This window comes from Toxotes jaculatrix, chromosome 1 (genome assembly GCF_017976425.1).
Source record: "Toxotes jaculatrix isolate fToxJac2 chromosome 1, fToxJac2.pri, whole genome shotgun sequence".
Taxonomy (NCBI): Eukaryota; Metazoa; Chordata; class Actinopteri; family Toxotidae; genus Toxotes; species Toxotes jaculatrix.
In genome coordinates this window covers 13,078,546-13,101,470 of record NC_054394.1, presented here as the reverse complement: position 1 = coordinate 13,101,470, position 22,925 = coordinate 13,078,546, and the positions used below count along the sequence as shown (strand labels likewise).

At 40.3% G+C, this 22,925-nt stretch overlaps 1 protein-coding gene across 4 annotated transcripts; it reads left to right on the top strand.

The window, feature by feature from the left end:
* The first annotated feature begins 4,246 nt into the window (after positions 1-4,246).
* On the top strand, positions 4,247-22,684 carry lpin1a (lipin 1a). Of its 4 annotated transcripts, none has more exons than XM_041034740.1 (23): positions 4,247-4,419; positions 7,731-7,931; positions 8,140-8,235; positions 11,540-11,636; positions 11,748-11,973; positions 13,482-13,550; positions 13,793-13,885; positions 14,138-14,249; positions 14,647-14,884; positions 15,009-15,161; positions 15,280-15,373; positions 15,500-15,702; positions 16,100-16,193; positions 16,384-16,453; positions 17,756-17,848; positions 18,026-18,090; positions 18,220-18,358; positions 18,926-19,074; positions 19,270-19,356; positions 19,576-19,728; positions 20,065-20,179; positions 20,371-20,474; positions 20,605-22,684. In XM_041034740.1, the coding sequence occupies exons 2-23, from the start codon at positions 7,740-7,742 to the stop codon at positions 20,774-20,776; spliced, it is 2,814 nt and encodes a 937-aa protein (XP_040890674.1). In that variant the 5' UTR covers positions 4,247-4,419; positions 7,731-7,739; the 3' UTR covers positions 20,777-22,684. The 4 variants fall into 4 exon arrangements, with proteins under 4 accessions (XP_040890674.1, XP_040890665.1, XP_040890694.1 ...); XM_041034731.1 differs by having other exon boundaries at positions 14,135-14,249; XM_041034760.1 differs by lacking the exon at positions 13,793-13,885.
* The last annotated feature ends 241 nt before the right edge of the window (positions 22,685-22,925 follow it).

Here is a 22,925-nt window from a genome sequence, read left to right as displayed (position 1 = left end):
AAAGAGAGAGTTCCTGGGAGAGATCAGGCTACCACCCCCACCCCCCTCACCCCCCGCCCCCAACTCTCTCCCTCCCTCTCACGTGTCTGACATGAGGTAACACTGAGGGACCATAGTTGCAGCGATAGAGAGGATATCAGTCAGCACCCACCCACACACACTCACACACACACACACACACACAGAGCAAACAGACACATATATACATGCTCACACAGTCACGTACAGTTCATGCATGTAGGGAGCAAATATTAACCCAACCACATAAACAAACAAAGCACATGGCCACACGTGATGTAATGAATGAAATAAATTCTGCATCAGTGTTTACATTTTCATTTTCTTTGCACTTAAATATGCTTCTGTTTAGCTCGCAGACATGCAGCCAATGTGACTCACTATATATAAAATAAGTTTCAGGTGAGGAAAGTGTTTATCCCATCACATTGGATATCTTTTAATTAATAAATAATTTAACATTACATAGAAATATAAAGTATTTCCTTAAATGATAGTTAAAATTTAGAGTTCATAAATTTGGGTGCCTCTCAGCTTTTACTACAGAAATTTGTTTTTGCACCATAAGCCGCAGTAAATCCATCCCACACACTGAGGTAAATATACCAGTTCTTCTCCTCTGTCACACCTCCACAACTGTTTTTCTCTGTCATAACATCCACATCCGCACAAACTTTAAATTCTGCAAATTCTCCCTCTAGCCTACTCTCCTATCTGTGTATTCTCTCTCTCGGCATCCCACCTCTCCCCTCCTTCTCCTCCTCTAGTTGGCTACTTGTTGCTCCCTGATGAATGACTCGGTTCTTAGAAAACCTAACACGTGTTTCCTTGTTCCCGCTCTGGCTGCCTGGTGTTGATAGTGTGTGCGTCTGTGTGTATATGTGTGTGTCCATCAGTGACTATGACAAAGTCACGTGGTGGTGTTCAGTATTTAGTAATGCAGTGCATGTATGTGTGCCTGACAGCAGAAAAGCAGAAATTGATCCAGAGCCATGAACTGTATCACATTTTGGGACTGGAGATTCTTCTACACAAACACACACACACACACACACACACACACACACACACACACACACACACACACACACACACACACACACACACACACACACACACACACACATATACACACTCTCTAGGCCCTCATTCCTCGAGAGATCTACTGCTCTTGCAATGCTCACATGTTGAGAAAGATATTTTGCAGAGTGTGTGTGTGTCTGTGTTACATTTCCACCCACCCTAAAAGAGGTCTCAAATAACAAACAGAATCAGGAGCACTTGGATCTGAGTGTAATTTGGGAACTGGTTCTGAGAACCACTGAACAACAACAAACGGCCATGAGACCCAAGTCAGGGAAAAGTATCTTACATAACCTTACCATAATCTGATTACAGAAGTCAGGAACATATTATAACAATTAAGAAAAAGACACAAAAAAGTATAATTTGATAACATTTTCTGTCCATGTGTAGTGGAAATGAATCTGTTGTCTTTGTTTTGTGTAGCAGCTGTGTTTATAACTTAACTTTTTTGTTCATGCCAAAGGAAAGCTTAATATGTTTAATGCATGACTGCAAGCCATGCATTAAAATCACATGAATTTACAAAAAGCATCTATTGTCAAAACAATGAAATCAATCTTTTATGGTTAGAAATTTAATTAGAATTTGTACAGCTTAGAACTTCTCAAAAGAAAGAGTTTTATACGTTTAAAACAACAAGGTAAGACTGACTGTCCTGCACAGATTATGTTCAGTCTCTTTTAGGAGCTCATTTGCATTTGCATATTTATTTGAGCAGATCTGTCTGGAAATGTCTCCCAGCTGCTGGCATGGGAGTGACGCCATTAAGTGATTTATATGGATTCTGGTTTATCTGGTAGATCAGCAGTTACCACCAGACTGTCCTGCTTCCTGTTTAGTCAACTTCTGCCACTGTGTCTCTTTCCCTCTTTGACACATGTATTTTCATGATCTCTCTTTGATTACTGTGACAGTACTTGGCACGTTTGCAGTCTCCTTCTATTTTTCTAAAGGGCACATGCACACCGTGCCATACCAGGAGTACACTACTCTGCGGGTTACACATTCTGTACCCTGATAAGCAATGAACGCACAAGTGTTTTGACTTACAATAGGACAGTGAAGGGGAAAGATGATGCTACATGTGTCACATATGTTACTTGTCTGTTAGCAAAGACTGAAACTTGTTAACGGGCTTCTCTCTGTCTCTGTCCCATAAATTTGTAACCTGTCAGTATAATGAGGCAGCTACACAACTATCTGAGTGAACTGAAAAAAAAAATAAGAAAGCACATACATACCGTAGGCCATTACAATTTTTATTACTTTTTATCAGCAGCTGTCAATATATGTCAAATGGCGTGTATGTTACTTTAACTTACTTTAAATGGGAAGATTGTTACCACTCACGTCACTTTTTAAACTTTTTTACACCTTTTTTTTTGTAGAGATTGAACAAATGACACAGTGAGACCACACTTGTCATATAACATGCTGCACAATGGAGAATAATGTAATTTCCAAAATGTTGAACTGTTCCCTCATAGTGGGGCCAAAAGAAGGACAGGAAAAACTCAGTTTGAAAATGTTGCAGTTTTCATAATGGTGTAGACGACCTGGAACTTCCTGGATGACCACACTATTTTGTATACATTGGTACAATATGCTTGGGGTTGTATATTGTGGGCTTAATACATGAAAACAGTTCAACAAGTCTCCGTCAATTTTTCAGAACAATTTGCTAGATCTTATTTCAAACCACATGAGCTTTTACTCCCTTGCTACAGCAAAGCTCACCATCTGAAAATCAAAAACAAACACAATAACAATGTCTTGGCTTTGCCTCAATGCGTCAGGGCAGGTGGGTAGATTTACATTTTGACAACTGGTACACAGTCAGTACATTGCACAAATACAGATGCCTTCGGGCCGCCTGAATGTCACTGCTATTCTTATCTGTCTTATACTAGACTTGTATTTCTTCAGAATACGAACAAGATCCTGTTTACTGTTGCTCCTTAGTTCACAGTGTGTACTCTGGGTAACTGTTTTTTTCACTGGGAAATGATACAGAACAGAATTTCAAAGTATTAACATTAAGGGAAATTTAATGCTTTAATAAGTATAAAGTCAGAGATAAACTTATCGTCCCCGCTGAAGATATTAATATTAAACCTCATCTGGCTTCAGATACTCTCCCTGGCTTTATCGTATGACAACCAAGCACTTAGTGTTTACAAATCATAAGATCCTTTGTTTTGTTCTTCTCTCTTTATGTACTATTAATGTTTATAATAACTGTAGTATATTCTTCTCTCAGATTTAAGTTAGAACAATAACAATAACACATCCAAACTGCAGAGAAACACTTGAAACCCCAGACAAAAAGGCCAGAGCAGTTTAACCTGCTTTAACCTGCAGATATGCAGCGTCATCTGCTCAAAACAGCTTCAGCAACAGAGAAAGAGATGTAAAATAAATGGGCTGCCACTTTAATAAAGCACCCTTTATACAGAGTTTACAAGTTGTAACAAATTACTTTAATAGTGTTTGTTTTCTCATGCTAAATAGATCAGTTACAGGTCACTGATAAGGCCATCTTTGGGTTGCCAGGTTGTGAACAATCAGGGAGTTTAGTCACTAATATGTAAGTTTATTAACAAAGACTGCAATAATCTAACAACAAAAGGACAGTAAGTCATCTGTAAACATAACATTTATATCTTTAAGGGTTCTTACAATAGTCCAAGGGTGCAAATTATTATAATAATTATGTTAATACATTGCCAGTACATTCATGTCGGTCCAGATGCCCTGCAGCCCTTTTCAGGAAGATTTGAGGTTGCACGGTCGATTAGAGTGGGTCTATCTGTTAAATTAATGCTGAAAAGACAAAGCACGTCATGGTGGAAGAAGATAAACACTAGTCACAACATGGCAACCCAAAAGGAGGTCTTCATAAGTGAGAAATTCCATGTAAAGAGAAAAAATGAATAGTATAAAAAGTATGAGCAGTAAATGCAGACATATGATAAAATCACAAACATATAATGATAATATACATGATTTCAAGAGGGAAATTTTCGGTCAACATTGTGTGACGTCAGCACCGGCTCAGCCAACCGGGTCGCTCCGTGTTTGCGGTCCCGGTAGCGGTGGGAGGAATATTTTAACCGCGGTTTAAATAGTGAAGCAGCTTTGAGCGGAGAATCCAAGATCAGATGTCAGTAAAAGCGTAACGAGTCCGTCTGTAACCTACAATATGTGATCTGAGGACTGACACGTAACGGGACTAAAACTGCAGAGGTAACGTCTGGTGGAAAAACGCTGAATGGCGGAAAGATCCCCGAGCGAGAAGCGACGTCGATAAATAATGTAAGTAAAGACAGAATTGCGACCGTAGCCTGCTGTCAGGGACATATTGAAAAAAATATAGATTTTAAAATCCTGTTTCCCCTCAGTGTTAACCCGAGCCTCTGCGCTGAGGCGGTGATAGTGTTGCGTAAAATAATGTGCGGCTGTTTGAATGAAGGCAGAGCTCCGGTGCAGACTGCAGAGCCTCACCCCGTGTGCAGATGTTTACATGTCGCCCCACAGGCCACACAGGACACTACGATCACAGCCTCGTGTTAATGCTTGTTTTCATTTGTGTTCATTTTTTCTCCAGGTTCAGAATAGATGCTGTCATGTCCGATACAAATAGTATTTCTGTTTATTTGTGTTGCTTTTTTTTCTTAAAGAAGAAGGAGGAGGATAAGGTTACATGTAAGTCAGTGTATATGCAAAATTACACCCCCTATCAAAAAGCAATGAGTAAATGAGTTGCCATGTAGTTGTGACACTCAGTAATACTGAAGTGTCATGCTGCTGCTCCTCTCTTATTAAATTGATTTAATTGGATAATCCTTCATACATCATCATCTGTCTGTAAATCCCCCAGCCTCTCTGCTCCCTATGTCTGCCTCCCTGAAGTTTTTTTTACTGACTAAGTTTTAGTAACCAAACCTCTGTGGGGTTTTTATGTGTTTATGTTACACATTATGAATGTAGTTCTGCGGTGTTGTTGTTGGTCTCTTGACTCAAAAATGACAGCACTTGTTTAGATAAGGTGTCTTTTAATGGTTTATGTTCATTTGTTTGCTTGCTTCTTCAGTAAAACAATACAGCAAACCCACTGAATGACGCCTGAATGACCTTATGAGTTGTCTCGTGATTGGTTATTACATAATGGAGGTCCACTGTGATTGGCTGTTCAGCAAATATGTCCTGGAAGAGTGGGCAAGGCTTTGGTTGTGTGCGTGCGTGCGTGCGTGTGTGTGTGTGTGTGTATGTGTGTGTGTGTGTGTGTAGGGGTGAATGAATGGTCGGGCCTGTCTGCACGTGACCTGTGTTGACAGTGATATCAGGTCTGTGGCATGCCCAACAATAACTGCATGTACATATGTGTTTGAACAAAAATGGATAATGGAGCGAGAGTGATCCCACTCCCAGGTCTTGAGCATTAAGTTAAGAGATTAAAGGGTTAATTCACTCAAATGACAAAAACATCCACTATGAATAATGGAGGTGAATTTAATTTAATTTTCTCTGCTTTCAGTGTGTCTTTCCAGTTACAAATGTCCTAGTTACTCTGGATAGTCCACAGACCTCGCTGTTGATTTGGAACTATGTATTTAAGTCCAAAATACACAAGAGGCCTCACTTTAGTTTTTAGTCTGTTTCTGAATGCACTGTGTGCATGTGATGTTTTTGTATAAACAAGCCCAGTTGTAATTTGATGTGATTTAAGCAGAGGTGCCATGAGGTTAAGCCTGGGCAGAGTGTATTAACTGGCTTAGTAACAGTGTTCTGGTGTGTTGGCATGTTATAGCAGGCTGGTCAGAACAAGCCTATGACGAGTGTCTCATGCAGCTCTTGTGTGTATAGTACATATAATGCTGGGTCATTGGAGCAGAACAGCTCCAGTCTGTGATTCACCGTAACTGATGCGTGTTAACAAATCATCCTCATCATTAGAGTGTTCTTACATGGTCTGCCAAAATATTAGGCCATCTGTCCTAGAGGCACGCTGTAATCGTGTGTGTGTGTGTGTGTGTGGGAGACAGAGATAGAGGTGACAGAGGATGCCAGTATCTGAGTCAGCATAAGCAGGTGGCAGGTGGAGATTTCAAGGGTCACTTTGTTATACAGACTAGACAGTGATATCACATATTTTGTGTGTGTGCGAGTGCATGTGCGTGCGTGTGTGTGTGTGTGTGTCCTGCTTCTGCCTCTTTCCTCCTCTCCTCTTAGCTTTATGTTCTTCTTCCCTCACTTTATCTTCTGTTATTGCCTTAGTTTCATTTTCTTCCTTTCTTCCTTCCTTTCTTATGCTTTACATATGTTTCAGTCCAAATGAACTGGCCAGATTAGAAATGTTTTGTCCCTTGTTTGAAGCTGAAGAAACACAACTGGCATGTAGTTTGTCAAATAAATAATTACCAAGGCCTGGTTTGATCGGGCACACAATCAGGTGAGTTGCATTTCACAATGCAACACACTTGTCATACCTGCGGTTACTCTCATGAATAAGGCATCATAGCTTTAGGGCCATTAGCTGGTATATTACACAGTTTAACATCCAAAACAACAGACACCAGGCGCAGACACAGAGCGGGTAAATAATCTCCTTAATCTTTTTTGTGTTTCTGTATTTGCATGAAAACAATGAAATAAAATATCAGCCATCTATCAACAATGTATGAACAGAGCTGTTCAGTTCTACTGAATGAGTTTTCTTGCTCATCTCTCGTCTCTGTTGTTTTGCTCGTTTCATTTACCCCCCCTCACCCAAATCAACAGCCACCCATCTCGCAACCGTAGTGAAAGCATTTCCCTGTCTGTGTCTCTCTCTCCAGGGCCATGTTTGGCATTCTAAACAGAGAGTTAGAGGCTGTGTATCAGAAAGACTGGCACCGCACCACATGATTAATCTTGTCCCTGATGGAGTGCATTTGCATTGCAGAGAGGAAAAGGCACTTTTGTGTTTCCATCATGATTTTTGTTTTCAACACAGAGAAGAAAAAAAACCTCAAAACAATATTTTTTATTTTTTAGGATAAGCAGAATGTTTTCACATCCATGCACCCACACACCAATCACACCCACAAACACCACCCACGCTCAGCAGCACCACACGAATAGAGAAAAGAATGTGGAAACTGTCACTGTGTATGGTTTCAATAACCTGCCTGACCAGCTGAGATTGCAAGAGTGGTTGGCAGGTGTGGGTTGTAATTGGACTCAGTGGATCAATAATTTTAATCTGACAGGATGACAGGGTGGTACTGTGGTCCATTAAAGCTCATTTACCCTGCTGCTGTGTGATACTCTACATAAACTGTTGCCCATAAAGTTGGAATAAAATATATTTTTCCTCTTCTCATGAAATGATTGTGACAATGTGATTTATTCTTGTGTGTATATCTTCTCAAAACTTTATTTGATCAGTCTCTTCCAATGTGATTACTGATATGAATAAATAGGAATAAAAAGAGGAATGTGTCTGAAAACAAAATTATTCCAACTTTATGGGTAACAGTGTGTGTTAATGAATGTAAAAATGGAAATATAACCTTATTTAAAATAAGTAGAATACATCAACAAAAACAATCACCTTACTTCTCTTTCTCCCTGTCTGTCTCCAGTTACAGACCATGAACTATGTGGGTCAGTTGGCGGGTCAGGTGTTTGTGCAGGTCAAGGAGCTGTACAGAGGACTCAACCCTGCAACCCTGTCTGGATGTATAGATATAATCGTGGTCCGGCAGCCTGATGGCTCCCTGCAGTGCTCCCCCTTCCATGTCCGCTTCGGCAAGATGGGCGTTCTGCGGTCCCGTGAGAAAGTGGTGAGTGCTCCCTCCTTTTCTCACACTTTAACTCCCTTTCTTGCTTTTCATCAGCATGTGCAGTGTATTTGTGTGTACCAGTAATTTGAGAGTTTTAATCAGTGCTGGAAGAAGTATTTAGGTCTTTTACTTACATGAAAGAAAAATGTACATGTACAAGTGAATGAAGTTTAAAATGTGTTAAAGGTCTCTTTATTATCTCCTGCAGGTGGACATAGAGATCAATGGAGAGCCAGTGAGTTTGCACATGAAGCTGGGAGAGAATGGAGAGGCCTTCTTCGTCAAAGAGACGGAGAACATGCTGGTGCGTAATGATTGACATTAGTCATTAGTCTGAGTCAGTAAACACGCACAAATATAGGACTGAACATAACTTACTGACATGGAGGTTGTGGAGCCTGAGCTAAAATACAGGCACCACTTGATTTGGACTCACAGGGAATTTAATTCTTGCCCTGTTGAATTGTGGTAGTTATAACTGGTTTTACCACTTACTAATTAATCCACAGATGCACATTGTTGTAAGTTTAATTGCTTGATTATTTGTTTTCATGCCTAGACAAGTTCAGATGAAGCAGAAAGCTGCTCCTGTTGTCTGAAAGACAACATGAGACAGAGTTCTTCCAGACAGCTGCTCATTTTTAAAATGTTATTTAACAATTAATCAGGAAGGCTTCAGTGAGAATAAAAATCTCTTTTTCAAGAGTGTCCTGGCCCAGATAGGCAGCCACAACACTGAGCTACACACAAACTACATAAGACAGATAAATGCCGCAAAATCGGAATTACCCTGAATGCAATCACTGAATCATGAATAACAGTTCTAATACAATAATGTAAAAGATTTAATGATTAAAAAACTTACTTTGCACCTTCAAACAACCCAACAGCTTACAATTTAATGTAATGAAACTAACACATCAAGAAATGCCTTAAAATGCAGCCAGAAGAGAGAGCACTCACACTCTTTGCAGCAATGATTTGATTTAGGATAAACCAACTTTTATCATTTTATGTCTTATTGCCATGGGTTTCAGGCAGAGGGTGCAGCACAGAAGTTCTTTTATTAACATCAGTGCGGACTGTGGCAACTGGCAACTCAAACTGTACATAAATAATTTGGTGTTAAATCAATGAATACTTTGTACTTTTCATATGCAAAGGTGCCTGGCAGTACAACACAATGACCTGCTTTGGAATCAGTGTGAAAGCAGAAAATGATATATAAACCAGCTGTTTCCACCACTTTGAGGCTGGATTTTACAACCTTGGAAAGATGGTCATGACAGCACTAATATTTTACTTCATCAAGCTGCTGCAAGATGCTTGCTCCAGTGTATTCTCCTTGGTGTGCGTGCTTGCATATACCTCACTGGCCTGTTTGATGCAGTGCCAGGTGGCTTCAACATTCACTGTGGAAAAGACAGAACTAGAAGCAACTGCACAACCATGTGTTTTTTTTCCCTAGAGCCACGTTTCACACTTGTCTGTGCGAAAAAGCCCTTAGTAAACCAGACAAACAAGCCTTACCCAGTGCAAGTGCTGGTTTACAGCACCAACTCTGCTCAGCTTAAAGCCTGAAACGGTGCAGTGAGACAAGCAAACAAGGAATATACAAAGTAGAAGGACCAGGATGAAATTGTATGGAAGAGATAGCAAGAGAAAGGAAGAAACAAAGATGTGAAAATGTAATTGCATATCATATTGTGTGATTGTATGGGGAAAGGGATCTTGGAAGAAAGATGCATGACCTTGCCAGTCAAATGGCATGTGGACAAATTACATCTGCTTGTTTTGAGTGTAAAACAAAACCATAAAACCACCAGCTGATCTGAAACTCTGTACAAAAGCAGACGAAGGCTTCAGCATGACATCTGAAATATAAGCTCAACAGCCACAGGGAACAAGAGCCTCTGTCCCTTTGTGGCATCCTGTTGACCAGCATGACTTTAGTTTCCTGGAAATGAACCAGCAGAAAGCATACATCATGCAAGCACAGCATGAGTGGCACGAATGCAAATATAGCAGAAAATAATCTGACATGGGAAAATTACCTTGTGTTGAAACAACTCATTTTGTAAGGTGATGATGGGGGGGGGGGGGGGGCATTAAGAGGAACATGTCATAATCCAAGAAAGTCTAATTCCTTTCCTATCTGAGGGATTACATTGGTTTAATTTGGTTTTCATTGCTTACTGTTTCTGTCAAAGATTAGGAACCCTTTTAGGCTTTTAATTTTAATACCTCAGACACAAAATTCAAGGAAACACTGAGAATCATTCAATTCTGTTTGACCATGTCTGTTATACTGTTTGGGCCTTGTGTCAAATCCTCTCCTTGACATAACTCTCCCTCCACAGAGTGGAAAACCACCAGGGGGCTATTTATAGCTCTGCCAAACTCGCCTTACAGTTGGTTGCACACAGACCGCTCTCAGAAACTAGCTGATCTGTGTACAGTCCACACAGACAGGAAGACAGACGTCAGACACACATACAGCGAGAGAGATGGGCAGGACAAATAGGACACAGAGCCACTGGCCAGCAGAACATAGACAAGATGACACACAAATGGTTCATCCTCCACAGGTGTTTTTGTTCCAGTAACGGTCTGCGTTATCGTCTCACTGATCTGAATGTAAAAAGATCAACAACATTTTTAAGGAACTATTTGGCATAGAGCCCAGTCCAAACCCCTTTTACTCTACCTCTCTCTGTTCCCCAGGGTGTAAAGTTAAACTCAAGGATATGTTGGGGCTTGTGTATTGGCAATTAGATCCTACACATGAAACATTAACCAAATGTTTCTGCAGAAATTCACCTTCAAGCTACAACATCCGGACTTTATGAATACCTGTGTTAAAAAAAAAAAAAACCCAACAACATGTGGTGTAATTTCTCTTGATGAGGTGGATCTGCCCTACAAGTGGAAACATATAAACCAGTGTAATTGTTTTCATGTTTATCTCACTGATATATGATCAACTTTCGTTTCATTGTGCGGCCGATCACAGGGATTTAAAATGCTGTGTGAAATGTTTTTTCCTGTTTCCAGTAAGGCTTGAGATCAGAGCAGATGAGCTGCATTCGGAGCACTGGCCCTTTTCCTCTCCTATCAAATGAATTGGGCTGTGTTGGACTGTGTTGTGACACGTGCCCTGCAAAGCATGTGTCGGTCTGCTCTGTTCGGATCATCTCTTTATCTTACATACTTATCTCTGTGTGTGTCTGTCTGGTATAGTCGCAGTAGTGAGATTCTGATGAGCCGATCAGTGTGAGTTTGCTAATCTGAGCTCAAACCAAATTCCTTCTAGATTATTTAGACCCACGTGGGAAATAAGCATTTCTGTATCATTAATCAGTAAATGTTACTACTGTGTTTTTGGGGTGTAACATATGCGTGTGATATTTTTTAGCCATTCTAGCACCATGGCTCTTGAGAGGGCAATAGTTTCCTGTCAGTTGATGGTGGTCACCACTTTGGTCCAGACTAAATATTTCATTACTACTAATATTTTACATCACACATTTTTAATTGAGTAGGAAGTTAACCATGATTTCTGATCACAGTGACTTCATACGATAATGTCATGTTCCTCTTGTTGACAGGAAGTAGTTCCGTCCTACCTGGCGACATCACCCATCATGTCAACGGGGGAGGAGTTACTGGAGTCCCAGCTGGGCAGGGGCAGCTCTCGTCACCATGGTAGGGCCCCCCCCAAAAAAAAATTAAATTAAATTGGACTTTGTGAAAATGTGAATGTGTTTTTATTTATTTTTTTAAACCATTTTCATGCTGCTGTCTCACATCACATAGACACCATCCCCTGCAGCTCACTTCCTGTCCAGAACCTGGGATCACAGCAAAGTGATGGAGGGATGACCAAGAAAAGGAGGAAGAGGAGGAGGAAAACGCGGCCAGAGGGGGGTGGAGGGGGAGCAGGAGGAAGGAGAGAGGAGAGCGGGGAGGAGTTCTCAGAGGATGAGGATATGTTTACCATTGACTTGAGCTCGGATGAGGAGAGAGAGTGTGACGACAGCAGGTGTGTGGGTGTGTGATTGTGTGTGTTTGAGGCTTTCAGGGATGCACGAAAATTCAAAAATCCCACAGAATTTCTGGAATTTCTAATCCAAAAGATTATGGCTTTTCATCTTTATCTAATAGAGGAGTTTGAGGGGCCTTCTTCTGCACATCATTTTGTTTGTGTGTCTGTATGTGCATGTGTGTGTTTGTCAGAGAGAGATTAGTCTCATTGCTGTGGTAAACAACCTTCGTCAGCAGTCACAATGTTGTTTGTGAAGCCGATGCACCACTGCCAATAACTCCCCTAATTGTGTTAAGTGGGGTGAGACTGTGTGTGTATGTTAGTCATGCATGAATGACTGTGTAAATGATTGTTCTGGCTGTCTAAAAAAGTGGGTTGTGCACTTGCACCTCCTGAATCAGAAGAATAGGAATACAAAAAAGCCATGTAAACTGAGGACATTCATTCACTCTGAAAAATCTCCATTTCTAGCGGTCCTAGATTTGTGGCTCTTAGGCAATGTCCGTCAGTGTGATCCAGACTGCAATGTCTTAACAACTACTGAATGGATTCCCATGACATTTTGTACAAACATTCTTGTGCCCGTATGCTCACAAGTCATGACGACTTTGGTGGTCCCCTCAAAATCTCCATCATCAGGTCCAATACTTACATTTATAACAGAAAATCAGTATCTCTTAGGATGTTAGGATTTGTGCTTTAATTGTAATTAAGAGGTAAGGGTTAGACTTCGTCGAGTTCAGAGAATGATTGTATAACAATCTAAATCTCCTACCATCTGTCATTTAAAACCCTTAAAAACTTTCTCTGTATTATTAAATATTCATGGCTAAAAAGCAGCAATTAAACCAGTGAGAAGAGTGCAGGGAAATGTGAAAGGACCAAGCAATTGTCCTTACTTTGGCAGAAAATTGTGTGTTCATGAAGGAAACAGTCACTCAAAGTAAGAAGCTGATTGGGAAAAAAAAAATACCATTGTTACATTGGTTTCATGTTTCTTCTATCTCAGTTCAATAAAACTGTAATTTCAGTGGCTCAAATCACGTGCTTAAAAAACAACTTAAGGAGCGAAGCCTGCATGTGTGTGCATGCCTGCGTTTATCTGTGTGAAGCCCTGTGGAAAAAAAAAAAGGCTCTGTTTGTTGGACGCGCTCCAGGAATTTGTCCTTTTCCCACAGTGTGCTCTGTCTCTTTGAAATAATGGCTCACAGTCCTTACTGCCATACTTACTGCAGAGGTTCCAAGTTTTCTTTTTTTTTTTTTAGGAGGTTTACCACATGGTGGGACAGGAAAATTCCTGAGACCCTTAAGAACATGCAAAAATATGTGTCTGCTTCGTGTCGTGCTTGATACTGCTATCCTTGATGAGAAAATCCTCCATGCAGGTTTTTGACCAGTGGTTGCAAAAGTCTCATATCTCTATATAGTGTGCTGTATGTAGAAGCTGTAAAAAAATGTGTGTGTATATGACTGACATCTCCCTGCATGTGTGTGTTTGTGATCAGATCGATGTACGGTGATCAGGGGTCTACAGCCATCACCCACCCCAGCACAGATTGGACCCATACACAGAGGTATTGTTTGGCCACAAAGCACAAACACACGCATGCACACCGCACAGACACACACTTGATGATGAACTAATCCTGGTCTAGTAGATTCATCTTAAATTCTGTTAATTTTTTTTATTTATTCAGTTCATATTGTACTACTCATTTAATAAATTTTCTGTCATGATTCACTGTCTCTCACTTTCTCTTTTTCTCTTGTCGCCGTTTTCTATTTTGTCTTTCTCTGTCTTTTTATCTTCCTGTAGTAATGTGCTTAAGGAGCCTCTCTCCATCCCTCCACCCTGTGGTCTGTCCATCTCTTGTCCTCAGCAGACCTCTCACTTCTCTTCCCTTGTTAGGTACCACCTTCACTTTTACCCGCTCTCAATCCTGGAAATGAAATGAAATAATGCACTAATGAGGGAAAAGCACACAGCCTGTAGGAAACATCATGTACTCATAATTGGTTGAAAACTAAAATCAGGATTCAATCAGGAGTATTATGATTTCAGCTTTATTTTATTCTTGTATTTTGAACTATATTATGCAGAATAAAGTTATTTTATTTTACAATCTGATCTAAATCCGTATGACTATCTCTCTCCCAGCAGCCTCGATGATTCTCGGTCTTCAACACCAAAGAGCGATTCAGAGCTAACCAATCAGAATAAAGACAACCCTGAAATGCTGTGGACTTGGGGGGAGCTGCCACAGGCTGCCCAGGTATTCTCACACTCACCAACACACCCACATTCTTGTTTCACTACAGTTGTGAGGGCACTCATTGACATAATGCATTCTCTAGCCCCTTACCCCCAACATTAATCTTCACAACTAAATCCAAACCCTAACCCTAAAAGTCTTATCCCTCAGACAGCCATTGTTGTGAGAACTGAATGATGATGGTTTCATACCAAAATTTGTCCATACAACCATAGAAAGACATGTACACTAACGCACACGCTGCAGAAAACCACTCAGTACTTCTTGCATATCTTATTCAGATCTTAAAATGTTATGCAGAACGGAAAAGCCTGACATAACTTACGTACAAGAAAAACAACAAATATTGTGTGACGAGTCTGATCTCTGTCTCTCTCTCTCTCTCTCTCTCATACAGCCGTCCTTCCTGACTTCCCACATGAAGCAGGACCCTGCCTCAGCAGTATCCATCCCGGTGTCAGACAGCACTCACTTCAGAGCCATCAGTGACACTGGACCTCCTTCCCTCACTCTCTATAACAGCCAGCCAGGAGAGAGCACTGCTCAGCCTGGGGACAAGGACTCTGAAGAAAGCAAAAATGGAGCCAGAGATGGGCTAACTGCTAAGACTGGGGACATGGCAGGAAGAGAGCAAGGTAGTAATATGGAGGACAATTTTGTTTCATTCACAGTATTTGCTGAGACATTGCCACATATCAAGCATTGTTTATTGTGTAAATTCATCAGTGCAAGCTGATTCTCTACTATAACTTTTTTTAGGGAGACAGGTGGAAAGTGTTGGGCCATCATGTGCAGAGATGGAGGGTCTAACTGCCTGCTCAGCATCTCCCAGGATTCTCCCTGATCATCTGGACGAAGGTGGGAATAGAGGAAGTCCCATCAGAAGAACCGATTCACCATCCAAGAAGAAAGGTACGGGTACTCTATCTGTAAACAATACACAGGATTTTCATGAACAGAAAGCATCTATATGCCTCAGTATCATCTATTAAGGTTTTCTACTGACAAAGTATGTTAATGTCTTGTTTAGAAAAGAGAAGCCAACACCTTGGTGCTGATGGCATATACCTGGATGACATTACAGAGCTGGAGCCTGAAGTAGCTGCTCTCTACTTCCCTAAAAGGTGCTGTAACAAACATGTACATGCACAGTACGTGATGAGTACAAAACAAAACAGCCGAGTTGACTTTGAGAGATTTAGATCTACTTGTGTTAGAGTGTGTGCGTTTCTCTCTCTCTCTCTCCTCAGTGATGGAGGCAGCAGCTCTATGAAAGGAGACTCAGAGATGATGATGATGATGGGAGCGCGGAGCGCTAACCAGTCCCCACAGTCAGTGGCCAGCAGTGGGATGGACAGTGGGGTGGACAGTTTGTCTGACCAATTAGGGGACCTGCCTCATGTCGCCATCTCATTGTGTGGAGGACTCACTGACAACAGGGAGATCACAAGGGGTAGGTTAAGGAATGAGCATGGGGACAGTGTCAGATCATACTGAAAACATGAGCAGTTTAGTAGCACGCGACTTGCACAGAAAAGAATATAAGGCAGATTTATCTCATCCGCTGCACGAGGGAAGTAAAAACTAGCCATTATATATTTTGCATTGTATAATATCTTTAAAGTGATTGTTCAGTTTTAAAAGAATAATATATTTTAAACCAGAGGACCAGAGATAGATGGAAAAATATAAGGTTACAGTTCTGATAAATTTAATTTATGTGAATAAAAAGATGCTTGTCTGATGTCCTTTTCTGCTTCACAAAATGTTTTCCACAAGAAAAAAATAACTTGGAACAATGTGTCTGTCAATTTGTGTGTGTGTGTGTGTGTGTGTGTTTCATGACACAGAGCAGTTCCAGGAGAGGGCAATTTCCTACCAGCAGTTCTCTGAAAGCCCTTCTATTATTGATGACCCGAACCTGGTTGTCAAGATAGGAAACAAGTACGTACTGAAACTATAACTGTATGAAACTGTGGCAGACATGAGAGTGGTATTGATTTTCTCACTAAATTCTTGACAAGAAAGCAAATAAGCATATTTCCTAAACTGTCAAACTATTCCTTCAGATATATTTCAGCTGAAGTTAGATGTGTACAGAAATACTTATAGCTCCCTCTGTCATCTGACGTAGGTACTACAACTGGAACACAGCAGCTCCTGTCATGTTGGCCATGCAGGTCTATCAGAAACCTCTGCCGCAGGTAAGACCACCACAGTGATACACACAAATATATAGTCTCATTTGTTCCCTTTTTTTTTTTTTTTTTTACCTATCTTTGAGCGCCTCTTTTAAAAAAAAAATGAATCAGTTACCTGTCTCAGTTATACAGCATAGAATAAGTGGGTGAGAAATTCCAATTTGCAATATTATTAAATTAGTTTAATTTGATCACTTTATTATTATTATTAGTAGTAGTAGTATTATTATTATATTTGTTAGATGGTGTTTGGTGTCTGTTAGTGTTCTGCAACCCCCTGCATCACTCCCCTGTGCACTCCAGTGCATTTTGCAATTAATTCTCCTTAACCCAATGTTTCACTTTGGTTCATTTGGTTTTCATTGTCAGCATCTTCTCATTATTTCATGAAAACTCAACCAAAGGCTACTAAATACAGTGTGTTCACATTTGTTTCTGGCTATTCAATCATTTCAGTTATTGTTGTAAAGACTATATGGTATGTATTTATTTATTTTGTTTTAACATAAGTAAAGAAAGCTGACAGCACTGTTACTGATGAAGACCCAGTCTGATATGCCAGCTGAAAACTGACTATTGATGAACACACGTGGGGAAGCTCACATCAAAGCTGCCAGTCTTGTACCACAGTGAAATATTGCTTTAGATCTAACTGTTCTCCTAACACTGTAATAATGTCATGTCTTTGTCCCCTTCCTATTTTTTCCCTTTTATTTACATATTTCCTTTCTCCTGCCATCCATCCGATGTTTGTGTGTACTAAGTGTTGGTGTTTGAGTTATGTGTTTTCTGCTTTTGGCCTCTTCTCATACTGCCTCCCTGGTCTGTTTGGCTCCAGCCCAGCCCAGCCTGTATGATGCTTTCTGGCTTTGCGTTGAATGTTGGTCAGAGCATGTCTTTGTCCGTCTCTTTTTCTTTTTTTTTTGTCATTTCCCACCATTCTCAACCTGTCTATTTGACTCTGTTTGTGTTGCATGTCTATCCTTCTTCTTGTGGGGTGGTTTTGTTTGACCTTTCCCACTGTTATCCAGTCACAGTTTTTAGAAATCTCTTCCTTTGCTCTTTGTTTGCATGCCATCGTGTTTTCACCTGTGACTGCCTTTATTTTGGCGAGTTAGTTAGAGTTAAGTGTGGTTTGAAATGTGTGGTTTCTCACGTTGTACGTACGTTGCATTTTGGATCGTAAATGTTTTTTTGTGCTTACCGTTCATTTGTTTGTGGGTTTACCTGTGTTTTCAAATTTGTTTTGCTTTGAGTATTTTATTTTCTGTCAGTTTTGAGTTGTATGTGCATGGTTGTCTCCAGGCCTCAGTGGAGAACATCATGAAGGAGAAGATGCCAAAGAAAGGAGGACGCTGGTGGTTCTCATGGAGGAGCAGGAACAGCGACTCCAAAACAGTAAGTATGCACATATTATTAATGAGTGCCCCTAGCCCTCAGTATTTACAATATACTACACAGTAAAGAGTGTCAGATGGGGGGAAAAGGATGTGAGCCATATTAGTTTTTCAACATCAACACATAACGTTTCAGTCGATTAACTCAGCTGTGACCTTTGACCTTTGTGCACTTCAGGAATCCGTAACAGAGGCAGGAGGAGACAGAGGAGAGAGTTCACTCACTATGACCTCAGTGAACAGGTGACCTGCTTGTTCAATTTTTACTCTTTACTCTGTCAATCTCCACATTTCTCTCACAAACACTCATCAGTTTTTTAAGTTTTTTAATAACTTCATCTTATACCAAAATGATTGTCTTTGATTTTCCAGGATGAAGGATGAGTCATCCTCGAGTGACGAGGACCACAGATCCTCCAATCAGGTGTCAGGATCCTGCCAGTCAGAGACCCTCATGGGTTCTGGTAACATCTGCTACAAGAAAACTCTTCGGCTCACGTCAGAGCAGCTGGTATGTTTTCCCACAGCTGGTTTTATTGACTTTAATGGGGAATTTCCTGTAGATAAAAACAGGCAAAAAAGTTAGTTTATGGGAACTTTATTTTTAATATCACATATTGCACGCATGATTCACTATGATAAAGTAGAAATTTGAGTGAAATTATAATATCTCTGCTTACATAACAAACATGGATCGCTGTCCTCACTTGAACCAGTCTCAGGCTAGAAATCTCTGCATGGGAAAAGCGGAGGCGCGTTGTGAAGCTCCACATTTAATCATGGTCCCCAAGTATAGAAACACGGGGCTTTGCAGGTTAAATTCTCAATCACTGTTTGCTACATTTTCTGTATCTTTAAATTAAGGATGTTATTGTCACATTTTAACAGTGAAACAGTACAATGGACTTTTCCTTGAAATGTGTGATGTTGCAGCAGATTTTAACATGTGTTCCTTATGTGGAGTACATAACAAGGCTAACACTGAATGGAAGATTTCCTTTTAACCTTCCTCATTTCAATCTGTGTGCGTCTGTGTTTGCCTCTGTGTGCTTTGTGTTGTGTGTGTGTGTGTTCACAGGCTAGCCTGCAGCTGAAGGAGGGTCCTAATGATGTGGTGTTCAGCGTGACCACTCAGTATCAAGGCACCTGTCGCTGCCATGGCACAATCTATCTTTGGAGCTGGGATGACAAGATAGTCATCTCTGATATAGATGGAACCATCACCAGGTAAGAGACAGCAAGTTATCTGCCCATAGCTGATGGTGAGGTCAGTTTCAGCTGTTCTCCAGTAGATGTCAGGCTTTACACAAATTTGGGGTTTAGTTTCTCTTAAGTACATGTGTTAAAAGTTGTAAATGAAATTAGCTCTTAAGCACATCTGCACTGATTGTGTGACGTTGCCTCTCTTGTGTGGTTCTGTAGGTCCGACACCCTGGGCCACATCCTCCCCACCCTGGGTAAAGACTGGACCCACCAGGGTATCGCACGGCTCTACCACAGAGTCAGCCAGTGAGTGCTGCCTTTTCTGATTTTATAACATATAAATAATTAAATCACATTTATGTATTTTTATTATTTATTTTTCATTGTTTAATTTCTTTTAATTTAAATATATTACGGGTAAAATGTTTTATATCTATATTTCATCCAAGAAACTGGTCATCATTCTCATGATTTCGTATTTAAACCACAGTGCACAGCTAAGTACAAGCTCTCTCTGTGTCACAGGAATGGATATAAATTCATGTACTGCTCGGCAAGAGCCATCGGCATGGCTGATATGACGCGAGGGTACCTGCACTGGGTCAATGAGAGGGGAACCATGCTGCCAATGGGGCCAGTGCTGCTCAGCCCCAGCAGCCTTTTCTCTGCCCTGCACAGGTCAGACACACACCACGTGTATAACATGGTTACCGTGGAGTAATCCGACTCCATGTGGCCTGAAACCATTAAAACAAACCAGAAAATATTCAGCAGTAGTTAATAATTGTTTATTTTTTGTGTTTTGTATGCACTTTCACAGTGATAGAAAAGGAAGTGCATTTTGTTGTTGTCATGGAAAATATAAATTATAGTTGCTATTCTGTGATTTACATAGATTTACATACTGGGGGTTGAAATAAAACTTAAATCACTTAGCTGTACATTGAATGGACAAAGACAAGCAGTATGCATAAAAATAAAAATGCGTTCAATATTATGTGTTGTGTGGTGTAGGGAGGTGATCGAGAAGAAACCAGAGAAGTTTAAGATCGAGTGTCTTACAGACATCAAGCACCTTTTCTACCCAAACACTGAACCTTTCTACGCTGCTTTTGGCAACAGAGCTACAGTAAGACTACTGCACACACACACACACACACACATTGAAAACTGCATTCAATAATTTGTACCAATTGATCTCAATTTTGTGTACTTGTTAATGAAATGCTGATGTAATGGTTCAATGATTGTGTCATATTTTAGCCTTGAAGTCTTTGCTTTTGGTTGCAATGCTGATCTTCTGTGTTTGTGTGATTTCAGGATGTGTATTCCTATAAAGAGGTTGGTGTTCCTCTGAACAGAATTTTTACTGTCAATCCCAAGGGGGAGCTGATACAGGAGCACGCCAAAACCAATATCTCCTCGTAAGTTATATTCTCTTTTTCTTTTGATTTTTCGTTCACATAATCTGCCTCTGCACACACACGTTCACAGATATTTGAATGTCTGAATCTGATTTAAAAATCTGTAAATGTCTATGTGTCTCCCTCTTAGCTTTGGTCGTCTCTGCGATATGGTCGACCATGTCTTCCCAGTGATAGTTCAGGATGAGGAAGCAGACTTTGCCTCCTCTGACACTTTTGACCAGTGCAACTACTGGAGCAAACAACTTCCTGAAGGCACCAACCAGGAAGAAGAGGACCCACAGCCCCTTGAGACAAGCTGAAGAAATCTCATCGAATCCAGCATCGAGATCGCTGCATTCCAGCTGGTCATTACATTGCAGCCAGTCATCGCACGACACTGTGGTCAGTGGTTTTGTGATTCTTTGTGAAACCGACAGCCCAGATTTAGGGTGAAGATTCTGAGTATGTTAGAATCAAAGACTTATCCAAGAAGTGTGTGTGTGAAACACATACGTGACAAATCCTGTCCTGTGACTCCTTCAACGCTCAAAGATGTTACTTAACATAAGCAGCTGCGAGTACTGATTCAGCAGTAAGAAAACAAGCAGTCCTGGAAACTCACACCACAAAACCCCAAGATAGGAAGCCATATTACAACAAACCTATAGGAGTGTTTCAGATGAAAACAAAAAGAGGAACAAGGGCAAGATACTTCAAAATCAGCACTAACGGGAAAAAACAGAAAAAGACTGCTGCATCAGGAAAAAAGTAAAGGAGAAAAGACTAACTGACCGTTCTGCATAAAGGAAGTGGAGGCACACTGGGTCAGACACTCACATATCACACATTTCCAAGTGCACTGACTCACAACTTACTGACTGACTTACAGTACAAAACTGCAGAACACAAGTAGGAGATACTTTTGACTGGTTACCATTTGCTCCTTCATCCCATACCACTCTGTATTTACACTGGTGGAAAGAAAAGCTGCCACATGCTGTTTGCAAGGGTTAAAAAGAATTAGGACTAAAAAAGGTATTACATCAGTTTATCTCCTAACACCCAGTGTTTTCTGAGTTTCATATGAAACGCACAAAAACATATTCATTGACGTGCCTATCTTCCAATAGGTCCCTACGCTTTGGTTAACGTTCATTAAAACATGAAAACTTATCCATGTGAATTGAATAAGACATTATCTTACAGAAATCCTGCTGTAGGCCTACTCCATAAATTCTACATCAGCAACCCTTCCAGATTACCAACACAACCAACTTCCACAACTGACAAAAATATATAAATTAGACATACAATAGAATACTGGCCCCCTTTTTTCCCTGTTTCATGCAGTGGAGACTCAGTTTCATCTGGTCCAAGTATGTGGCTGGAGTCATTTTTTCCTGACCTCAAGTACATAAGATACATAACACTTTGCACCAGAAACACCACATTACATTACAGTAAAACCACGTGGAACATGCAGATATTGCGCAGACATCTTCTGTGCCAAACTAACAAAATGTGTGTGGTCATTTCACCGTGCTACTGTGAAAGATGTGGCTCTAGCACATTTTCTAACAAATGTTCAGTGACTGTACTCAAGATAAATGCAGGACAATGCAGCTAACTTCAGTCTGTGTTCTTTATGTCTGTTTTTATATGTGTGAATAAATTAAATTATTCCTGTGATATGCTAGAATGTAGAACATAAATCACTGAACAGTGTATGTTTTTCTAATGACTAATGCTCATCAATGCAATTATTACTGTATAGGCTCATACAGGATATGGTCATATATTTTCAGTTATGTTGTCACTGCACAGATCAGTATACTTTAATGTACAGCACTAATCTGACCTGTAGTGGGAAATTAAATGCAGAATATTTAGATGCTGTGAAGTTTTCTCTTCTCAAACACATTGATATATATATTTTTGTATATATTTCTTTCTTTAATCAGGCATTTATGTTTTCATCCGTTCATCAAATAACATTTATTGTAATGCATTTATGGGAGATGGAGGCCTGCCTGTTTTTTTACTACATGCACAACTTAAAATAGGGGAAACCACTGTAAATAATGAGTGATGCTAATTTTTTGACTATATGAAGTGAACTTTTTTAAGCTGAAATATTCTCTAAAATACTTTGTTACTGGTGCTCATTCAAATGCACTTGTATCCGTTACTATAAATCTCTCACTATTAAACCAGCTGCCACCTGTTCTGCTAAGAGGTGACAGATTCACCATGTGACCACTAAAGCAATAGATGAATATGCAGTATTTTAGGAAAGCCAATAGATTGATTAACTGTCTTTTTTGTGATATAAAGTCAGATGTTAATCCACCGTCACTTTGTTTCATTTTTTGCCACTGGTTTATCATGTGGGCATCAAGATGGCTAGTTGCATGAAGTGCCAACTACTTGCACTTTTTGCAACATAGAGCATCATCAGGCCATATAAAA

Bases quoted from the DNA above. Each gene is read 5' to 3' on its own strand.
- lpin1a (XM_041034731.1), top strand. From the start codon at position 7,740: ATGAACTATGTGGGTCAGTTGGCGGGTCAGGTGTTTGTGCAGGTCAAG. The intron at 16,194-16,383 runs GTACGTACTGAA...CATCTGACGTAG, and splicing joins GTTGTCAAGATAGGAAACAA to GTACTACAACTGGAACACAG. The intron at 18,359-18,925 runs GTATGTTTTCCC...GTGTGTTCACAG, and splicing joins GGCTCACGTCAGAGCAGCTG to GCTAGCCTGCAGCTGAAGGA.